Raw genomic sequence first — 21,154 nt, forward strand, 5'->3', positions numbered from 1 at the left:
CACAGTGCAACGCTCCAGAAATTGACGCTAGCCTCGGTACATGGACGCACACCACCGAATTATTGTGTTTTGTGTGGCTGTGTGCACTCGACTTTATACAATCTGTTTTACAAAACCGGTTCATGTAAAATTGGAATAATCCTGTAATGTAGATGTACCCACAGGCTTTTCCCCATCAGGAGGGAAGGCAGCTATCTACCTGTCTCCACAGCAGTTAAGCAGGATGACCAAAAAATGGGAAGCAGTATTTACATAGACAGCAGCAGAGGGATGGGAAGCCCACAGGAAGGGAAACAGAATGAGGTCATCCTGCCTCTTGAAACAAGGTCATTGAACTTTCGAAGACATAAGCAAAGACAGAAGCCATCTTTGGCATCCATCACTAGACAGATACAAGAGATTAGAGCTCTTGCAAGCTGAGAAAGATCGGTCCTTCAAACAAGGAGGGGTTGAAGTCTCTGGAAACTGAATGTAGATGAGAAACCTGTTTAGCCAAAGATCTTTCACCTAGGAAACAAGGGAAGCCAGCATGTTGTTCTTCTGTGGAAGGTCCTGACTGAGGGAAAGTCAGCCATGGCTGGAAATAATGATTAGTGAGAGAAACCATCTTGAACAAACTTGTACCTTGCTAAGTTGAGGGTTAGACTTTTAGATGCATTTTTTCCAGGTTTATTTGCTTTTAACATCTTTGCTTCTGTTTATTTTACTTGGTATCACTCAGCCTATGTCCTGTTGTTAATACATTTGTTTTGTTTTTACTATAAACTAACTTAGTGCTGTGTTTGCAGGGAAGGGTGTACTTACCACAATTAAGTTAATAAGCTGTAATGTGCTTTTGTCCCTTTAAAGGAGCAATGAACTCTATTATTTCTCTATCCTGGTGAGGCTGGAAAATTCCAGACACATTACTTTGGGGAAATTTTGGACTGGGAATGTGTTGGAGTCACCTTGCTGGTTGTAGCCAAGGCTGGTGGAAGCCAGAGTGGGGCCATAGACAGGCTGCTGGGGTCAGAGCTGCTGAACCAGGACAGTCTAGCACACAGATACTCCGGGTGAGACCTGTGTGCTTATAGGCTGGCTGGGAGCATCCTAGGCTGGGAACTCCAGCAGCAAAGTGATTGCAGGGCAACTAGTGACACAGACTCTTACTGGTCTGGATTGCACCCCTAAACCTCATGAAATTAGTGTAATCTAAAAAGGATTTACATACAGCTTGTTAATTTAACTAAGGCTTACAATTTAAGCATTGGTGAAATAGGTTTAAGTGATTCACAAGTGAAAGGGCACAATCAAAGAAAGACTACAGTTTGATTGTTTTCTGTTTATTTTGGAAGTAGAAGAAAGGAAAGATGAGCAACAAGTAGAAAAGGCAGGAGCAAAAGAGCAGGTGCTGAGCTCACCAAGAAGAAGTTAGAAAAGCTGGGTGCGTAGTGAGGTTTGTCAGCAGCTAATCAGAAGAAACTGGAGCTAGAGGCCAAACCAGGTGGCAAAAGAAGAGTCCCTTTTTCTCCTACCGAGCATGCAGGAGACCAAGCAGATGGTTCCCCAGATGATCCAGTAGCAGCAGCAGCAATGGCCTCCAGAGCTGTGGAGGCTACAGTGGAAAAAGCTGCCAGTGGAGGAGAGATGAGCAGAGCTGGAGGCCAGGTGTCAGTGGGGAGGCAGAACTGAAGTAGTGGAAGCTTGCTGACCAGGAGAAACACAGGCAGCTCAGATAGAAGACAAGGGACAAGTCACACCCATGGAAACCAGGAGGAATGACATAAGGGTTTGCCTGATCAGGGACTGGCAGGCAACCAGATGTGGGTATGATGGACCCCATCACGCTGCCGATAGCCAGAGGTACTATGGACACTAAGTTTATTTTGGGATTCTGACAGAAGGAATGTCAGCCGTGGCTGAGAAGAAGGTGGATTGGTGAGAGGAACCATCTTGAACAAAATCTGTACCTTGCTAGATTAATATTTAGATTTTTTAAAATGTGTTTTCAGTTTTATTTGCTTGTAACCATCTCTGTTCCTTTTACTTGGCATCACTCAACCTCTGTCCTATTGTTAATAAATGTGTTTTATGTTTAATATAAAACACAGAACTGTGGTTGAGGGAAAGAGTGTATCTACCCCAGTTAATATGTTGTGGTGTGCTTTGGTCTCTTTAAAGGAAAAAAAACCAAACCTTATTATTTCTCTGTGCTATCCAGGAGAGGGCTGGACATTGCAAAGCACATGGTTTTGGGAAAATGCTGAACTAGGATCGTGTTGGGGTCACGTTGCTGGTTGTAGCCAAGTCTGGTGGAAGCCAGAGTGGGGCTGTAAACGGGCTGCTGGTACAGGGCTACCTAGCGCACACACTCAGTGTGTGACCTGGATGTTTGTAGGCTGGCTGTGAGCATCCCAGGCTAAGACCTCCAGCAGCAAAGCACTATAAGTAGAGCTTCATGTTCGTCATGGAAGTCACGGATTCAGTAACTTTCTGCAACCCCTGTGATTTCTGCAGGAGCAAGTGTGGTTGACTCCAGGACCGCCTATGCAGCTGGCTCAGGTGGCCCAGGGGCCAGCCACACTGACTGCTGCTGGAGCGGCTCTGTATCCAGCCTCTGGGGTGGCCCTGGGGCCAGTTGGACCAGCTGCTTTTCGGGTGGTCCTGGGCTCCCCCCAGCAAAGCACCCCCCCAGCAGCGGATCCCTGGCTCTCCTCTCACCCCAGCAGTAGTCCCTCTAGACACCCTCCTCAGAAGTGCCCCCCGTGTGCCTCCCCCCTCACAGCAGTGACCCCTTAAAATTTAGTCAGCGGTATTTAAAGTATAATTCATGGACAGGTCATGACCAGGAATTTTTCTTTATTGCCCATGACCTGTCCATGACTTTTACAAAAATACCTGTGACTAAATTGTAGCCTTAACTATAAGGCACCCTGGGTTCCAGGCCAAATGGTGACACAACCCCTTACTGGTCTGGATTGCACTCGAACCTTGTGACAAGTGGTTATAAAGCACAGGTAGAACGGTCCCTACTCTAATGTAAATTGAGTGGATAGTATGGATATTTTACATATAATGGGCCTAATTCTCACTGACCTGAATGTTGCTTTACATCTGTCTGGCAGTGAAAAGGGACCTTGAAAGGATATAAATTATATTCTGCATGGCTGGAAAGTGAATGACCTAGTGTGGATTAAGAGGGTATGTTTAAGGGTATGTTTCTGCTGCAGCTGGGAGTGTGCCTCCCAGCCTGGGTAGAGAGATGTATGCTAGCTCCGTTTGAGCTAACATGCTAAAAATTGTAATGTGGATATTGCAGCACAGGCTGCGGCATGGGCTCGCCACCTCAGCTCGGACTCAGGGAGTTGGGCAGACTAGTGCTTGAGAGGCTAACCTGTACCACAATATCCCTACTGCTATTTTTGGCAAGCTTACTCGAATGGAGATAGTGTTTATCTGCCTACCTAAGCCGGGAGGCACACTTCCAGCTGCAGTGTAGACATACCCTTTAAGGCCCCTTGCACTGTCAGAGTGATATAAAGCAACTTTAGCTTAAATAAGAATTAGGCCCAGTGTGTGGGTATATGAAAATTGTTTATTTTATTGGTGGGTGCGGGAAAGAGATTTGGACTATAAATATACATTTAAAGTTAGTGTTTTGATTTTTGGCCCAATTTTACACCGATGTGAATCCAGAGTAACTCCACTAGTTTCAGTGGAATTACTCTCTATTTACACAGATTTAAATGAGAGCTGATTTTGACCTATATCTTTAAACATTGTTTTCCACATGCTTTAATAAAACTTGATTGCTCTGTGCTCTTGCATAAACATAGCAACATAATTTCAATATGTTGATGGGCATCAGAATGAATATTATCTTTTCCAAATAAACCTCTTCACTAAAAGAACTCAAGGACAATTAAACTTTGTATGATTTCAGTGTAGCTGAATTACACTTTGGGTTCCTTTTATGATAAAAGAGAGACATGCAAATGAGACTGATTGATGATAGGTGTTTTGTTTCACTCTAAAGACAGCCATAGAGAGAGATCATTTAACTAATAAAATCTCTATTGTACTAGATAACACTAATATTTCAACATCTCTTGAATTTCAGAACATTTCAAGATCTGTCCAAACAAATTGATATGTCTTACGGTACTGTCAGGGATTCAGCAGTGTATGAATACTTCAAAGCAAAAGGGACAAACCCTTTGGAGCAGGATAACACATTTGCTGAACTGTGGAGGACAATCAGTAAAAATAATGGGGCAGATAACTGTGTATCGAACCCTTCTGAAGGCATCAGGAAGGTAAGACTGGATTAATAGCGCAGTTTTACTTTAAATTTGTCTTGTGTTTGTGTAGCTTGCATGGAGTTAATGAATGAAAAAATAATTGTCATGTGGTACAGGCAGGATTTAAAATAAAAAATACTCCAGTCCTAGGTTTCTTTTAAGTAAAGGTTGCAAATTAGTTTGAGGTCAAAACTGTTGATAACATTATGCTTCTAATAAAGGATTATGCTTTTTCCAGCAAAATCATTTCAACCTTAGACCAGCTCTCACATGGAACTCAGATCTCCATTTCTGAAAGGCTAGTGTTCTAGTCCATTACAACTTCTAATTCTTTTGCACCTTTCCTGTTCCTCTTTCTAAAACTGAAGGTAAAATTTTCATTTGTGGCTAAGTCCCATTTTTATGGCTTAAGTCTCACTGACATTTAGGTTCCTAGATACCTAAATCACTTTTGAAAAAGTTACCTTGGGTGGTCTTATATTTTCCCTGGGTGCTGAAACTTGTCCTTTACCCACGATTATTGTTGTCAGTGGATTAAATTCAGTCCTATTCACTTCAGCAAAATTATATCCACTTACATTAGGGCAGAAACATGAACTAAGTTTTTTGTCATTTTTGTTTATTCAATGGTACTCCAGGTGTTCAAAAATTCATCTACCTGCTCACATATTACCCATCCATGTAGTTATTCAGTGTGTGATGGGGCAAGGCCAGATGGCATACAGTAAAGTACTGAAAAACAGGTATGTTAGCCCCAGGCTAAACAAATCCCTAGGACCATGGTAACCAAATGGCAGTTGCTCCAGGTTAATCAAGGCACCTGGAGCCAATTAAGACCTTTCTAGAAGGCAGTGGAGATTGCTACTTTAATTAGAACACCTGCAGCCAATCAGGGCAGGCTAATCAGGGCACCTGGGTTTAAAAAGGAGCTCACCCCAGTCAGGCAGGGAGGAGCCAGAGGAGAAGGAGTGCGAGTGAGGAGCTGGGAGCAAGAAGGCAAGGAGCTGAGAGTGAGAGAGTGTACTGCTGGAGGATTGAGGAGACAAGCATTATCAGACATCAGGAGGAAGATCCTGTGGTGAGGATAAAGAAGGTGTTTGGAGGAGGCCATGGGGAAGTAGCCCAGGGAGTTGTAGCTGTCATGCAGCTGTTACAGGAGGTACTATAGACAGCTGCAATCCACAGGGCCCTGGGCTGGAACCCGGAGTAGAGGGCGGGCCCGGGTTCCCCCCAAACCTCCCAACTCCTGATCAGACACAGGAGGAGTTGACCCAGACTGTGGGGAAGATCACTGAGGTGAGCAAATCTGCCAAGAAGCGCAGGACCCACCAAGGTAGAGGAGGAACTTTGTCACAAGTGCCACTTCAATCTGCTCACTAATATATTCACTCACCTATTCTCTCTCTCTCTCTCTCTCACACACACTTATTTTAAAGCGAAATTAACTGTGCATGCAGGTTTCAAGCAGCTGATATAGGGTGGCTCAATACAGGAGCCATGATCTTTGTTCAGGGTCCTAAAGCCTGTGATAGTTTCTTTTAATTGTGACTTTCTAATTGAAATATGTTGTCTCATCAGTACATAGAAATGATGGAATTTGACCCAGAGCAATGACACAGGAATCAGACACTCAACTTTCAGCCATCCACTTGCTTAGAAGTGCCTTAGAAGTGTACATGCGTGCATGCATACACACATTTCTTGTGCTGCTTCCCGTGCTGTAGCTCTGCATAGTCAGAACGTGAATGACAAATATGAATCAGAAGTAAAATACAGCACACAGGATGCACAGGAAGTCAATGAAAGTTAAAACTTTCTTTAGAGGAATATCATAGTCTCCTTTTTATCAGTCTTTTTATTTTTTAAAATAAAATATTATGAATGTAGACTCATTGGTCAATTTCTTTTGGTGTAAACTGAAAACCAGTATCTCTGGGCCCACAACTGTGTTACAAGTTCTTTATGCTTTTGAAAAGCTGAGACTAAAATGTAGACTTTTCTATATTATTTTACTTTTCCAAATGTTTTGTTTATTTTTCTAGACACTCATAGAGAAAAATTAAAATCTTCAGATTTTTAAATTGTCACAGGCTGAGTTGATGGGAAAAAATGGACTCCAGGCAAGGGATATTCTGTTGTTAGGGAAAAATAAGTGTGGATGTGCAAGCAGAAATATTCTATTCCTAATCAAATTTATTAACAAGTCTTTGTCTTGAATAGATTTTGGTGGCAAAAGCAGCGGCCACCAAATAAAATATCACAGGAGTGATTCCACTCTCAGAACTCCAGCATTTGGAGCAATGCTTGAACAGCTACATCCATCATGCAGAGGTTTCTCTTTCCACTGGTTCACCCAAGACCACTGTTCCCAAAGCTGTCTCTGTGCTCTACCTCCAAATACTTTTGTTATTAAAGCTGTCACTCTGAAACCACTACAGTCAAAATAGCAAAGGAGACACCAGTTTCACTTTTTACATATGAAACTATTTGGGTAACCCTTTAAATACATATAAAAGTAGAATTTATGTGTACATTGCAACAAAATCCCTGTAAAATATGTGGAATTTTAAAATAAATTTGTTTGCACCAGTTTGTTTGTTTACTTGCTGCAACTATAAGTGCAATCTAGTTTTTGGCACAAATGTGGGTTTCATGTTTGCAAGTACAAGAATTTGTACAAACCAAATTCTAGATTCACGAACACTAACATTTTGGCTGGAAGTACTTGCATGCTGTCCAAGCACAGAACATAAACAATATCATGTGATTTGTTTGACTCCTCACATCTAACCAATCCAGCTCAAATGGTGACTATTACGTGCCCATTGAGAACTAGTCAGGATCAGTCAGTCCAGAGAATTAAAAAAAAAAAAAATATCCACAGATACTTTCAGATGACAAATCAGATGTAGGAAATGGTGCTGAGCTCCCAGAGAGATCCTGAGAGAATAAAGTGAGGCTACAGCTGTCAGATAACATGTTCTTTGAAAATGATTCTCTCAGCTCTGCCACTAACAATATTGAGCAGGATGCAGTTACATACAGTTGGGAGCTTTTGACCTTGCTCTGTCTGCGAAAGACTGAGTGAGTGTGCAGTCTGTGCCTAAGACAGCATGAGGCAGAAGTCCTGCCTGAAGCCTGATCCAAAGCCCATTGAAGTCAATGCGAAGCCTCTCACTGACTACTATGACCCTTCAATCAGGCTTGTTCTCTCTCTCTCTCGCTCTCTCTCAGGTATATTATTATACTAGTAATGGTTTCTCTGGGTCAAGTCCTCTTGCTATAAACTTCAGCAAATTTTTTTGACTTCCCCATAGTCTGTGGGTTTTGTCTCAACCTGTAACCACTGTAAAATATTAGGCTGACTTTGCCAAATGCCCTGCCCTTGGCCCAGTCACCATTTCTCCTTCTTTTATGTGTACAGTCCCTCATTATATGGGTGTAAGAAAGTGTGCTGGTGTATGATTTTATAACTGCTTAGGATCTGTATGGAAATGAGACATCTATTTCATGAGGCTTTCTCAGCATGAAAAAATAGTAAAAATAAATACACAAAATATAGATAAGCACTCTGTCACATGCATTGATGTTTAAAAAAAATTTAAACCATTTACCGAAAAAAAATGCAGGATGTATTTAAATGTATTTTCCCTATATCATCATATTATGTCATAATATATTCAGCATCAATAAGGCTGTAAATATCCATATTTTATAAACCTGTTACGGGCTTCCATTTATTATAGTTAGATTTACTTAAGCCTCAGGTTTTAGCTTTAGATTGGCAAACTGTTTAGAATACCAATTAGAGTAACTTTGGGATTCAGTGTACCATTGGGAAGTAGCTCAAATTATATGATAATAACTGTGTCAAATTAAGTCTGATTTTAATGTTCTGGTGTGATATATATAAAACTTGATTGACTACATCAAATAGCATTGACTATAATCCAGTTTCTCTGCAGTCCCATAGCTGACCTGTGCTTCCATTTGATTAAACATTTACTAAACCAGGCTTAATATTTAATAAAATTGTCAAATAAAATATGGTGTTTCTAGTTTAAATGCCTCTCTTCACAACTCAGTGAGCTCTTTGAACAAACAGACAAGTTGCTCATGTCAAATACCATGTCTAGAAATTGTATTTTTTTTAAAAGAGAATCAGTGTTAGCCAATGAAACTGGACTTTTAATCAGTATACATTTCCTAGAACACAAAAGTGAAATGTAAATGTTGTCTTAAATCTCTAATTTTTTGCATTGTAAAATCTAAATTTCTCCATACCACAAAAACACAAATATTTCTAGTGCATCTTTCAGAACAAGGACTTTTGTCAACACAATGAAAAAATATGACTTCTCCTTGAAACACAGATTTCTGTGACTCTTCTCAGTTTCCCCATATCTTTCAGTTTTATTGGATTATAAAATGGACATTAGTTACCAGTGCATTTCTAAGAAAAGCAATGCCAACTGCAGTGAGAAGCAATGTGAGAGAGTCTGTTTTTTTTTATAGATAAGTGTTAGACATGTCAATTTTGCCCTATTCGACTCACCTCCAGTAATCTAGCTGAGAATTTCCTATCTGCTTCTGCAATTTGAACTCTTTAAGCAACTCAGAACAAAAAGATAAAGTTGAAGAGGGTTCTGAAAGCTTTCCTGCATTTCTGTTGCCATGGAAAATGCATCTTTTCATAAAAGATATGGTCTGTACATCCATAGTAACCATCTACCATTGTCTTAAGGCACAGCTTCTAAAAACATTGATGGCAATCACACAAAGGGTATCTAAGCACTGCAAAACACTCAGTGACACAAATGTATTTCAGATTTGCACTCAGAGAGTCAAGTGATGTTTCGTTTAACTCCAAAGATGTGTGAGAAGAGTTGATTTGTAAGTTTGGTCTTACGGGTTCAAAAGTCTCTCATGGTAACAATGGTCCATATAATACAGTATTAAAAATGGGAATACTGGTACAGATTCCCCACAACAAAACTAATTCAGCAATACTGTTATGTGGGGAAGTTTCCTTCTCACTCCAGCTATTGATCAGTGTACATCAAGAAGCATGAAGTTTGGTAGCTCTTGTAATTTTATCCTAGATAATGCAACTGAAAACACTATTCTTAATCATATATATTTTTAATCCCTTTGTGGGGCTTAGTAAGCTATTTGCCCACATGATATCATGTGGTAATGAGTTTCACAGGTTGGTTGTTGCATACAAAATATTTATTTTTAGACATTTCGCATTGTTGCCTTTTTTTTATTTTGAGCATCTGTTCATGATAGGGGTAGGATAAATAGGATGACCTGATAAGTTCCTTCTATACTGTTCATTATTTTAGATGTAGACGTAATAAACCCTCTTACTCAGGGGTGGACAAACTTTTTGGCCTAAGGGCCGCATCGGGTTTCAGAAATTGTGTGGAGGGCAGGTTAGGGGAGGGGGTAGTGGCCTGTCCCCCACTTCCTATTTGCCCCCATGGACTCCTGCCCCATCCAACCCCCCCTGTTCCCTGTCGGCCCCTCTGGGACCCCTGCCCCATCCACACACACTCACTCCCTGTTCCCGGATCCCCGCTGCCCCATCCAACCCCTTCTCTCATTCCTGACATTTCCCACCCCCCTGGAACCTCTGTCCCATCTAACCACCCCTTCCCCCTGTCCCCTGACTGCCTCTGGAATCCCTGCCACTGACTAACCCTGCCACCCCATCCAACCCCCCTCCTCCCAGGACCCCACCCCTGTTCAACTCATTTTCTCTCCGACCACCATCCACACCTCTGCTGCCTGACCACCACCCCAAATTCCCTTGCCCTCTACCCAACCCTCTCCTGCCGCCTTACCGTGCTGCCTGGAGCACTGGTGGCTGACGGTGCTACAGCTGTGCCACCCAGTTGGAGCTGGGCCACTCTGCTGCCGCTGCCGCTGCCACCACACAGCACGGAGACCAGGTCAGGCTCTGCCGCAGCGCTGCCCCAGGAGCTCACAGCCCAAAGCATTGCGCTGGTGGTGGAGTGAGCGAGCTGAGGCTGCGGGTGAGGGGGAACAGGAGGGGGGGGACCAGGGTCTAGCCTTTTGGGCCAGGGACTAGCCTCCTGGGCCAGGAGCTCAGGAGCTGGGCAGGACAGTCCCAGCTGGGCAGGACAGTCCTGGTAGGGCCGGCCCCAGGCCTCAGCATAGCAAGCAGGTGCCTAGGGCGGTCAATGAAGAGGAGGCAGCACATCCGGGCATTAAGCGGCAATTCGGCGACAGGGCCATCACTCCCTCTCGGAGCGAAGGACCTGCCACCGAACTGCCATCAATCGCGATTGCAGATTTTTTGTGCTTGGGGCATCAAAAACGCTAGAGCTGGCCCTGAGTCCCACAGGCTGGATGTGGCCCACGGGCTGTAGTTTGCCCACCCCTGCTTTTACTCTTTTCCTTTCAAACTAAATAGCAATAATCTTTTAAAGCGCTCCTCGTTGGATTCGTTCCTTCTCCTGATTCCAATCATTCTCATTGCCATTCTTTGAATCTTTTCTATTTCTGCTATGTTTTATTTGCAATGAGGTGACCTAAACTGAATACAGTATCTAAGGCAAGGATGTATAATTGATTTATATAATAGCGTTATAATAATTTCTATATTGTTCTCTCTCTCCTCTTTACAGCATCCTAATATCTTCTTAATTTTTAAAATCACCACTGAATATTGAACCAGGCTTTTATTTTTTTCTGAGCTGTCCCCATATCAATGTTTTCCCTGAGATATTACAATTCCTCACTCAAAATTTTAGTGCATAGGAATAGTTTAGATTATTCTTTTCAATGTACATGGCCTTTGTTCATATACCATTATGCTGTCCAGTTAACCTATGAATTTTCATAGGTCCTCTGGAATTTCTTGCAGCCCTCCTGTTCTCTTGACCAATCTACATTCTCTGTCATCATTAATGATACCACCTCACAATTCACACCTTCAGATAAAGCAATTCCTGTCCTCAAACTGATTTCTGGAGCACTTTACTATTAGCCTCCCTGTATGCTAAATATCAACCATTTATCTCTACTCTTTGCTCCCTGTCTCTGAAACCTTTTATAATCCATGGTAGCGCTTTACCTCTCAATCCCAGAAATTACAAAATTGCTTCAATAGTCTCTTGCACATGTCTTTTGAAAGCCTAAATTTCACTGCTAATAAACAAGGGCCCTGTGACAGGTTTTTTTCCGGTTGTCTTCTATAGTGAGGAATAATGGAAAGAAATTACTTAGTCCTCCCCTGCACTCTCCTTATCCTCTTTGATTTTCCCTTTTATATCCTGGGAGTCTGATAAGCCAATTTTGATGAATGTAAAGAAGAAATTTTGTTTATATAACTTTGTTTTTTTTTTCCCCTTCAAATTTCCTCTTTACCCTGTTAGTATGCACCATACCTCTTTCCCTGCTAGCCAGGGCAGTTGTCCCATTCTATTAGCATCTGCTGGATTTCCATTGGAAAGTCTATTTTATGGGCACAGGGGAAAAAACACCACTATCGCTGCTACCACCATAGTTTAACCAAGCTATTAGTTTAGCTCCAGCTAGTTTTGCTGTATTACCTGCATACACCCTGGGACTCCAATCAGGGGCATAATATATGTGACTCAGTCAAATTCAAATCCCAGTCCCCAATGTATACGTTTTAGGGTATTTCTTACTCCATTTCACACTTCCTGCTCCTCCAAAGAACCCTTCTTTGTCAAAGTGTATAGAGCAATAAGGCAAAAAACAGGTTTAGTGCTAATGGAGGGATGAGACTCATAAGAGATGGACTCTTGAGATACAAATTATGTCAGTCTTGTTTTCTTCTAGTTTTCACATCTGTATGTATTTTCTGCTTCAGAGGCTGATCTGCAGACAAGTGTCTTTAGCTTCCAGGCTTCAGAAGAGGAGCAGAGCCAATATCTATACTAGCATACGCTTATTTGTCCCAGGGCTGCTTGGGGAAACATTAACTTCCACAGGCATCCCATTTCCATTACAAGGCAATGCCTAGAGAATCATACAGCTATGGCCTCTATTACGCAAGCTGCCCTGAATCTCTACTTTGCCCAGAGAAGCTTCCCATTACTTAGTTACAGTTGGTGGGAAGTCTTTTGACAAGGTCAGTCTCTCTTTGCCATTTAGGATATTGCTATCTCAAGTTATGATTTGAGACTATGAAACAGTAAATAAAGTCCACCAGGCCTTTTTGTATCAATTATATATTTTTGTGACATAACCAATTCTGCGCAGTGCCATCAGAACTGTGTAACATTAGTTCTCTGATATCCTCAGGATTTTAGCATAAACAGAAGTCTGCATTTTAAACCCTTAATTATGCACACTTCTTAGCCTTCAGAAATCCTGGAGGAGGTAAGATTGTTTTCTTGTTCTGATTGCCAGAGAGAGAGGTCCCAAAGATCTCTCTTTCCATGTGGATGATTTTCTTTTCTGCCATTTCTTCTACTTTCATAATATTTGCTTCTGTAAAGAATGGAGATTCCTTTCTCTTAGTATTTATTTTACATAAAAAGCTTCCTGTGTGACTAAATATTTGGCTGCAGTCTAAATTCAGCACACTTCTAATCCATGTTAACATCCAATATGACAGGGAGGCAGTATCATTTGTGCAATTTAAAGAGGGGCTGTCGCACTGCGAAAACTTAAAAATATATGCAATATAGTTACTTTTCACATGCTTTTCTTTAGGAATGTGTGAAATGAGCTGGAGAAAATAAGAACTGACATGAATGTTCATCCTAAACCCTAACTGAACCTTTTGTTACTCTTTGAATAAGTCCTGTTAACTTTTGTTTTCATTGCATTTTGAACTTCTTGACATTTTCAGGTCCAAGCCACTAGCAGAAATGGAGGGGTCAACGTGCCACAATTAAGGCTTTTTTTATGGTATTTGGGACCCAACATGAAATCTGGAAGTGCTAGGGGCAGCTGTCAGTGGAAAGATATGTGTATATAGATGGTGGAAGGAAGGGGGCAGACACACGAGGCAAGAAATTCTGTGTTGGGAATACCAGATTATTTCATAGCAGTTCCTTCTAGCCTATTGTGTAATTGCACATATATGCAGCAGAATTGCCTCTTTATATTGCAAAAACAGATGCATTATTTATTATGGAGCTTGGGCTTAAAATACACAAATAGGCTGTTATGTACAACAGTGGGCGTGGTTATACAAGATGCATATTGCCCTGAATCTGAAATCCTGTCAGATGTATCACAGATATGGAAGTATGGTCCTATAATGGACACTCCTACTAACATGAAATTGGAACAGTCAAGAAAGACACAAGCATATTCACAGGTAGGACAGAGACTGATATGAACAGGTTTGTAACTAACACCAATGGCTGGGGGTAGAGGATTATTCAATACACACATAGATGGCTGTACGTGTTTTCAGAGACAGATTTTTGTGTTTCCAGCCAGATGGAATATCTCATGGCATAATTCATCTTTGATTCCTTCCCCATTCACATCAAACTTTCTCTGCCCACTTGGAATGTAGGCAGATGTGCATGAAATGTCAAACGTACTAATATTTTGAGGGGTTGCTTTGGTGTGGTGTCATACCTCAGAGATGCCGTTTTAGGAACTGGTGTTTTCTGGACTGTTTTTTTAATAAGAAGAAGATGTGTCACTCTCTGGCTTACTTCACGATGCTGGCATAGGATCATATCGTGTTCATGTCCTTCCTGTCTGAATAGCCCATGTTGTATTTGGGAGTATAAACATATTTTGTACTAATACAGCAACGGTCATCCTAGCCTCTCAAAGCACATTACATGAATGAATTATTTTAGCCTATTGAGCATATTCATTTGTTGTTTTGCTGCCTTACTGTAGTTGTTTGGTGTGATAGGATATACTGTTTGTCTGGGACTGATTTTCTGGCCTGAGATAATGTGCTAAGAGGTAGGGGTATATGGGCAGATGAGAAGTAGCGGGAGTTTCCTTTCTAGTTGCTTGGGTTCTTTTCACTGGGGGACCACTCACCAACATTTGTTTTTTTGTCTTATTTGAATAGCCATCAAGGAGTTCAGTGTATTGTGATCATTGAGAGCCAAGCATGCTAAAGTGAAATGGGTTTAATTTCCTAGCCCAGACTCCAGCAGGCAGCTGCTGATATAAAACAACTGAGAGAGTCTTGTCTTCTAGGTCAATTCAAGTCTCTTACATGGAGATGGAAAAGAACCACTGGGAACTGCTTATGGTCAGAAATGAGGCCATTAGTTGAGGGTGCTTAAGGATCTAATCTTGTAAACAAATATATGTAGAATGTCAGCTTCCTGCCTTGCCAACTCTTTTTACTTGATGAGAAAAGACAAATCACCCAAACTTAAAAAAATTAAGTCTTGGAAGCCTGCATCTAAGATTACTCATTTATTTGCATTAGATTCTCCAGCCCATCTGTTCCACTGTACTTTGTATGTTCACTAGAGACTTAAAAAACATATTACTTAAATACATTAGGAAATCAATTATTACTTTAACCAAGTAAAGTGATGAATTTTTTTTATTAAAATCCCCATCCAGAGACATTTCTTACATCTTATGTTAAGTAAAGTGATTTACATTCATCATGTACACTGCACTCAGGCATTGGTTTGAATCCAATTACGGCTGACATTATGAGGACAGCTGTACAGGTGTGTACTAAAATAAGTCAATGTTGGTCACAAATAAAGCTAGTGGGAGAATGTGATGACTCTTTCTTTTCCATGCTAAGAGAGAAAATTGGTCTCTAAAAATTGTATCCTGCCTTTTATTGCAGATTAGGGCAACTCTTTTCAAAGGGTTTTCTTTTTGCTTTTGGTGAGCTGCCATTTTGGTGGCTGTGCCTGCTAGAACATATCATAGTGTTACAGTGTATCTGCCCAGGTGTGTAACTGTGTAGAAGTGGAAGAATTAATATGCTTTCACTAATCCTAAGAAAACCATATCAAGTAATATAATTGAAGGGGATGTCTTTGATTCATTATTAATAGTTATAATTATTTAAAAGATCAATATGAGGCCTAAAGTTAGCCATGTCACACACAAGAAGCCTTGGACCCAGGCTACTGCACCACTCTGGCTTATTAAAACAACGCGAGTACTCTAAGGTGGGTGTGAAGTAAATGAGGAAATGTTGTTATGAAGTGTCTGAAGATGTGAGAGGTCCAAAATATTGTTATGAACTAACGAAATGTCAGCACTGGTCAATGAAAGGCTTAGCATGACTTTGAGACCCATTTAAGCCCTAGATCAACTGTATAATTTAGTTTTATTTGTGGTGCATTTGCAGGCAAAGAAAGGCAACTATGCTTTTTTGTGGGATGTAACAGTGGTGGAATATGCAGCCCTGACAGATGATGAGTGTTCTGTTACAGTCATTGGAAACAGCATCAGTAGTAAAGGATATGGGATAGCACTCCAGCATGGCAGCCCCTACAGGGATCTCTTCTCCCAAAGGTAATACAAAACTGTGCTTATATCATACGATTCCTCTCTGCAACGAAGAATCTCGTGTTCACAGCTGATTAACTTTGGCAATGTGTGTTTATTAAATGAATCTCTGTCTTTCTAAATCAGTTATTTGAATTCTCTTCCTTTTATAGTAGCATAGGGCAGAGGGGTGGGGAGCAACATCAACAGAGTGGCTACTTCCTCTCCTGTGCACGTGGTCAGGGGGTAGGTAGGAGGGAGCTGAAGATGGATGGAACATTGACTGTGCTCCCAGCATTCTGGGCAGCCCATGTTGTGCCTGATATATTCCCCAGAGCAATGCGTAAACTGGGAAGGAGATTGTAACTCTCTGAGTCACAATCTATTTCCCAGACTGCTTTGGGGGCAGTGAAACTCAGGGCTTGTGTCAAAGCCACAATTTAGTCTTTAGACCGGGGGAGCATTGATCCATGTGAGAAAAGCAATGGTGTCTATTATGTATCATTATATAATCAGCAAATAATAGTTAATGAGTGGTTGCATGGGTTCAGGAAGATAGTGACTCTACTGTGGCTATCACAATTCAGTGATCCCAGTCTATCAATATATTTAAAAGTATACATATATACTTTCCCTTTATGCTAAAACAAACGTGCACGGTGCTGTAGATACATGCACACTTTCTGTCTGTGTGGATTATTCTTAAAGAAGCCTTTTATATTCAGTCGGCCTGAATTCTTGTGATAACCAGAGACAAAGCTGCCTCGAAAGCAAAGCTTGTTATTAAATAGCAAAGGCAGTTGTCAAACCAGACCCCAAATAAATCATTCATGGAGAGAAGGGACACTTCACAAATGGGAAACAATGATTAATTAGTAATTGTTTGCATACTAGTTCAAGCGTAAAGTAACAGCATTGTAGTAAAATATTTTTGAATGAACTGCATTTGCTATAGCTCAAAGCAGAAATGAGCAACTCTTTTGCTGTTTAAACCATTTTGTATTAAGTACTGTGCAAATGATTGCATGCCTGTTTCAAGTATAATTAGAAATTACTATATGGACCATATATGGGTGGGAGGGTTGAGTCTTTCATGGGCTGTTTCTTCTTGAATAACTATTATAATGTACTGGGAATCTGAGCAAAGTCAAAATTTTAGGTAAAGCCCTAACTAAAGCTTTGCTTATTAAAAGCAGTTTTTGAAAGTCACACTTATTTCTAAAGCTGATCTGTGAAGTCTTGTGGCTGCTCTGGACTGGAATATACTGTATGAAGTGTGGTATAAAAGAGTAGCTAGTTTCACCCCTTCCCAGGTGGATGCTTTTTGGATGAAATTACATTTGACTATGAGATATTCATCAAACTTATTACTTACTGAAAGTTGTGCTTGTGAAAGTGGCACTCTCACAACCACTTCAATGCTTGAGGGAAATGTATATGAATATCTGATATGCAGGAAATATACCTCACTGATTTATTATGGACAGAGAGTGAGAAAGTCCGGCAACTGTAGCATTACATCGGTCATGCTGGAGATGGTCTGCCCTAAAGACAGAATTCCACTAACTATCACTGAATTCCTGTAGAAAGATAATTCCTGCAGCCCACTTGTAATATAAGGATTCCAGGGCTGCAGAGTTGTTGATAAATGCATACTCAATATACAGAAATCAACTGAAATAATGGCTATGTTTTAAAATTTCTGCAGGATCTTAGAATTACAAGACACTGGAGACTTGGATGTACTCAAACAGAAATGGTGGCCACGGATGGGACGTTGTGACCTGAACAGCCACACCAATGCACAAACAGATGGCAAGGCACTGAAGCTTCACAGTTTTGCAGGCGTCTTCTGCATTTTAGCAGTAGGCCTTCTTCTTGCATGTTTGGTGGCAGCGCTGGAGTTGTGGTGGAACAGCAACCGTTGTCATCAAGAAACTCCAAAAGAGGTCCATAACTTTTATTCTTATCACAATTAAGAGTAGAAAGAGAGCAAATGGAAGCTATGGTATTTTAGGTGCTCTCGTACAAATACACTCACTTGATTTTGATTGGAGATACTAAATTATTTCATAAAGTTTGATTTTTTTTAAATATGACTTTCATGGAAGGTGCCAAATTGACAGCCCTGGAGACTAAAGTCCTTTATTTATTTATAGAGCAGTTACAGCATGGGCAGCAGCAGTGCAAACTTCCCTACGTTGTCCCACCAATGTGCCTCAACCCTGACCTGGAGAGACCAGCTTTAGGGGTAAGAGAGTAGCTGAGACACCATACCCTTGGCCTCTCTGCTAAGACTGACAGCAAGATACTAATTGGCACCAACTGATGTTTTTGTGATTTGGACCCTTGCCTAGTGGGCTGTGACCACCAGCTCATTCTACATAACTGCCATCGGATGGCAACAATTTTTGGTTACAACCAATCTAGATCAAATCTGAACAGGTGACTTAGTGATTAAAATTTAATTATCCCATTATTAATACAGTACACCAGCCAGCCACCAACACTGTTTAACAACTTTCTTTTTGGAACCTTTAAAAAAAATTAATTACTTTTCTGAACAAATGCCTTTCGTATAAAATATTTTACCTAGAAAAATCCATTTGGAATGACTTGTTTGCAAACATTTTCATGCAACAGCACAAAGTAATTAATAGTAACATTATAGTAGACTCAGCAGTCCATATGCAGATCTATCTTGCATGAAGCCTGTATCTATTTGCATCAATTAAAAAGTTTAACAAGCTAACCTCTGGGAATTTTTTAAACATTGAGAGACTTGCAGATTCTTACATTTTGAACAGATATTTGTTACAAGCAACTAATAGGAGCAAGCAGCATCACTGCTGGAAAAGAATACAAAGCCCATCAATGCCAATCTTAATTTCTAGGAGTATTACAATAATTGACATGCCTACCACATATAAACAATTGTGGCGTATGGAATCTGAAAATATATGTTGCAGGCTGTAATGTTATCAAATATTTGTCAATAAGATTCCGTTCTCTGTGTTTCCTCTTCACCCTTTTTAATTCATCCGCGAAGTGTTCAGTGATAAACATCTGTATCATGCTTGTGGGACAAACCTGTGAAGTCACTTGCACACAACTCCAGGATGTATATTGCTGAAAGGGAGCCTTTTGATAACTGAAATTTTGTATCCATTTTGCTTAGCACAATATAGCATTTGGAGAGCATGCAGAGTGAGAACAAATAGCTTTGCTGATAAAGACAGCTGCATTTATATTTTTGATGCACGGTTTTAGCCTTTCCCTTAGTACGCTGTAGACCACATCCCCACTAGAACTATGGAGACAATAACATTGCTAATTAAGGTGCATACCCTGTAAGGAGCTCCATGTAGGGGGACCTCCTCACCTTTGCGGAATACCTTGCAGGATCATGGACAAAGGTGGTAACTATTCAAAGTCCACTAATATTAGCCACATTTGGGTGTGACATACTCTGAATGTATTCTCCTCTCAGTGCTCTGGGAGTCCAATGCATAAAGCTTTGTAGACTTAAATGAGCATATACTCGGAAAAGTGTTAGATAAGGTCAGTCACTGATTCAATTCAAGATATCCCAAGCTCTATTTTGTTTCTATTTCCCATTCCTTGGGGGAAGGATCTGTCTCTCTGATCTTTAATGTTCTCCTTCCTTTGCTCCTGCTTCCCCTTATTTTCTTTTTCTGTGTCTTTAACTGGAATTACAGCTTTCATCATTCCCCTGTCTGACTTTTCTTAATCAGAAATACGTTTTAGGCTTTTACTGTTCTAATATGGCTGCCCTTAACTTTCTCTCTTGGAATCTCAAGGTTTTAACATCCCCACATAAAAATCTCTAAAATACTTCAGCAGACTCAGAGAACAGATGGATGTATGGTACAGCTTTACTCCAGGAAGATCACTTATTTGTGGGACTAAGCAGATGTGTGGGAGTAAGTGGTTTCAAGTCTGAGCCAAAAACACTTCCAGGGTAGGGGTAAACAAGACAAATTAAACAAAGACAAGGCACAGGAGAAGAGATCAAGGAAGTGATGGTGTGTGTGGAGATGCTAGGAAAGAGAGCAAGGAGGGTGGAGTCCTTCAAGAAGTTAATTTTAGTAGAGAGACGGTGCTGCATGAACAAAATGTGGGAGACTTTTCCAGAGGTAGGTGGCAGAATGGATGAAGGGACAAAATTGAGAATGAGAGAAGGAGATGAAGGAATCAGTAATGAAAGGTCTTGGAGAAGTATAAGAAGCAGGCATGAGGTAGAAGGAAATGAAAACTGTGATTATGTAAGGCCCTGATAAAAAGGACAAGGAGCTTGAATTTAATGAAGTAAAATGCAGGAAGCCAGTAAAGTGGCTTCAAGGAGATGGCGTAAAAAAGTCAGAGCAACCAGAGAGGAAGGTGACTTCAGCAAGCACTCGGATCCCATACTTCTCATTATTGTGTAAATTCCCAGATGGATTAGGTAGGAGGAGCATTTTGGATGCACTAGAAGATGAAGTGAGAGATCAGATTGATGAAGAAGCGTAGGTTCCTGTAGTCAAGGTGGAAAATGTTCCCCAAGGATGCAAGTGCAAGTAGTTGGGATAGTGAAAAGAGAATGTTAACATTCTGATAATGTTAAATAGAAAGATGTTTCAGAGTTATGAAGGGACAGAATATGGGGGAAGAGGAGAAAGAGGTGTCAAATATGACACCAGGGTTGCAGAGGTGGGAAACAGGAAGGATAATGGAGTTGTTAGTGGAGTTGATTTCAGAAAGACTAAGTTTCAGGCTATCAGTGCAGGTATCTACATATTATTATCAGTATTTCTATGGTGACAACCACCAAAAAGTATAAATGCTGTGAAACCTGTGAAACCTGTCCCACTGGGGCAGTCAATATACCATCCAATCCTGTAGTTTAATTAACAGCTTCTAACTTTGAGCACACTGCTGGGTTTTTCTTCTCTTCTGCTTTTTGGAAGGCTTTTGCAAAGACATGTGACTTGCAATGTGAGCTGAAAATGGTAAGAGTTGGATTTTTCTTGGTCACCTTTGGAAGTGAGTTCCAGAGTCTTGTATGAGCCTAAGTTCATATAAATAGTCATACTGGGTCAGAGCAATGGTCCAACTAGCCCAGTATCTTGTCTTCTGATAATGCCCAATGCCAGAGGCTTCAAAGGGAATGAACAGAACAGGGCAAATATGAAGTGATCCATTCCCTGTCATCTGGTCCCAGCATCTGGCAGTCAGAGGCCTAGGGGACCCCCTGTGCATGGCCACTGATGGACTGATCCTCTTTTTATTTTTTGAATTCCGTATTAGTTGTAGCCTTCACAACATACCCTGGAAATGAGTTCCACAGGTTGACTATGTTATGTGTGAAGAAATACTTCCTTTTAAATCAGTAAAATAAAGAGTGAAAAATCCAAACTAATGAC

The 21,154-nt window shown here is 40.9% G+C and overlaps 1 protein-coding gene across 6 annotated transcripts in view; it reads left to right on the forward strand.

The window, feature by feature from the left end:
* GRID1 (glutamate ionotropic receptor delta type subunit 1) overlaps positions 1–21,154 on the forward strand; it is an 890,324-nt gene that overhangs the window by 848,348 nt on the left and 20,822 nt on the right. For 3 of the 6 annotated variants that reach the window (XM_075072543.1, XM_075072545.1, XM_075072544.1), the window contains exons 13-15: positions 4,100–4,295; positions 15,592–15,758; positions 17,440–17,680. In XM_075072543.1, the coding sequence (XP_074928644.1) occupies positions 4,100–4,295; positions 15,592–15,758; positions 17,440–17,680 (604 nt within the window). Of the gene's footprint in view, positions 1–4,099; positions 4,296–15,591; positions 15,759–17,439; positions 17,681–17,890; positions 18,398–21,154 lie in introns of those variants that run through there. The other 3 variants (XM_075072547.1, XM_075072548.1, XM_075072546.1) reach the window with 3 other exon arrangements.

This window comes from Chelonoidis abingdonii, chromosome 15 (genome assembly GCF_003597395.2).
Source record: "Chelonoidis abingdonii isolate Lonesome George chromosome 15, CheloAbing_2.0, whole genome shotgun sequence".
NCBI classification, from domain to species: Eukaryota; Metazoa; Chordata; order Testudines; family Testudinidae; genus Chelonoidis; species Chelonoidis abingdonii.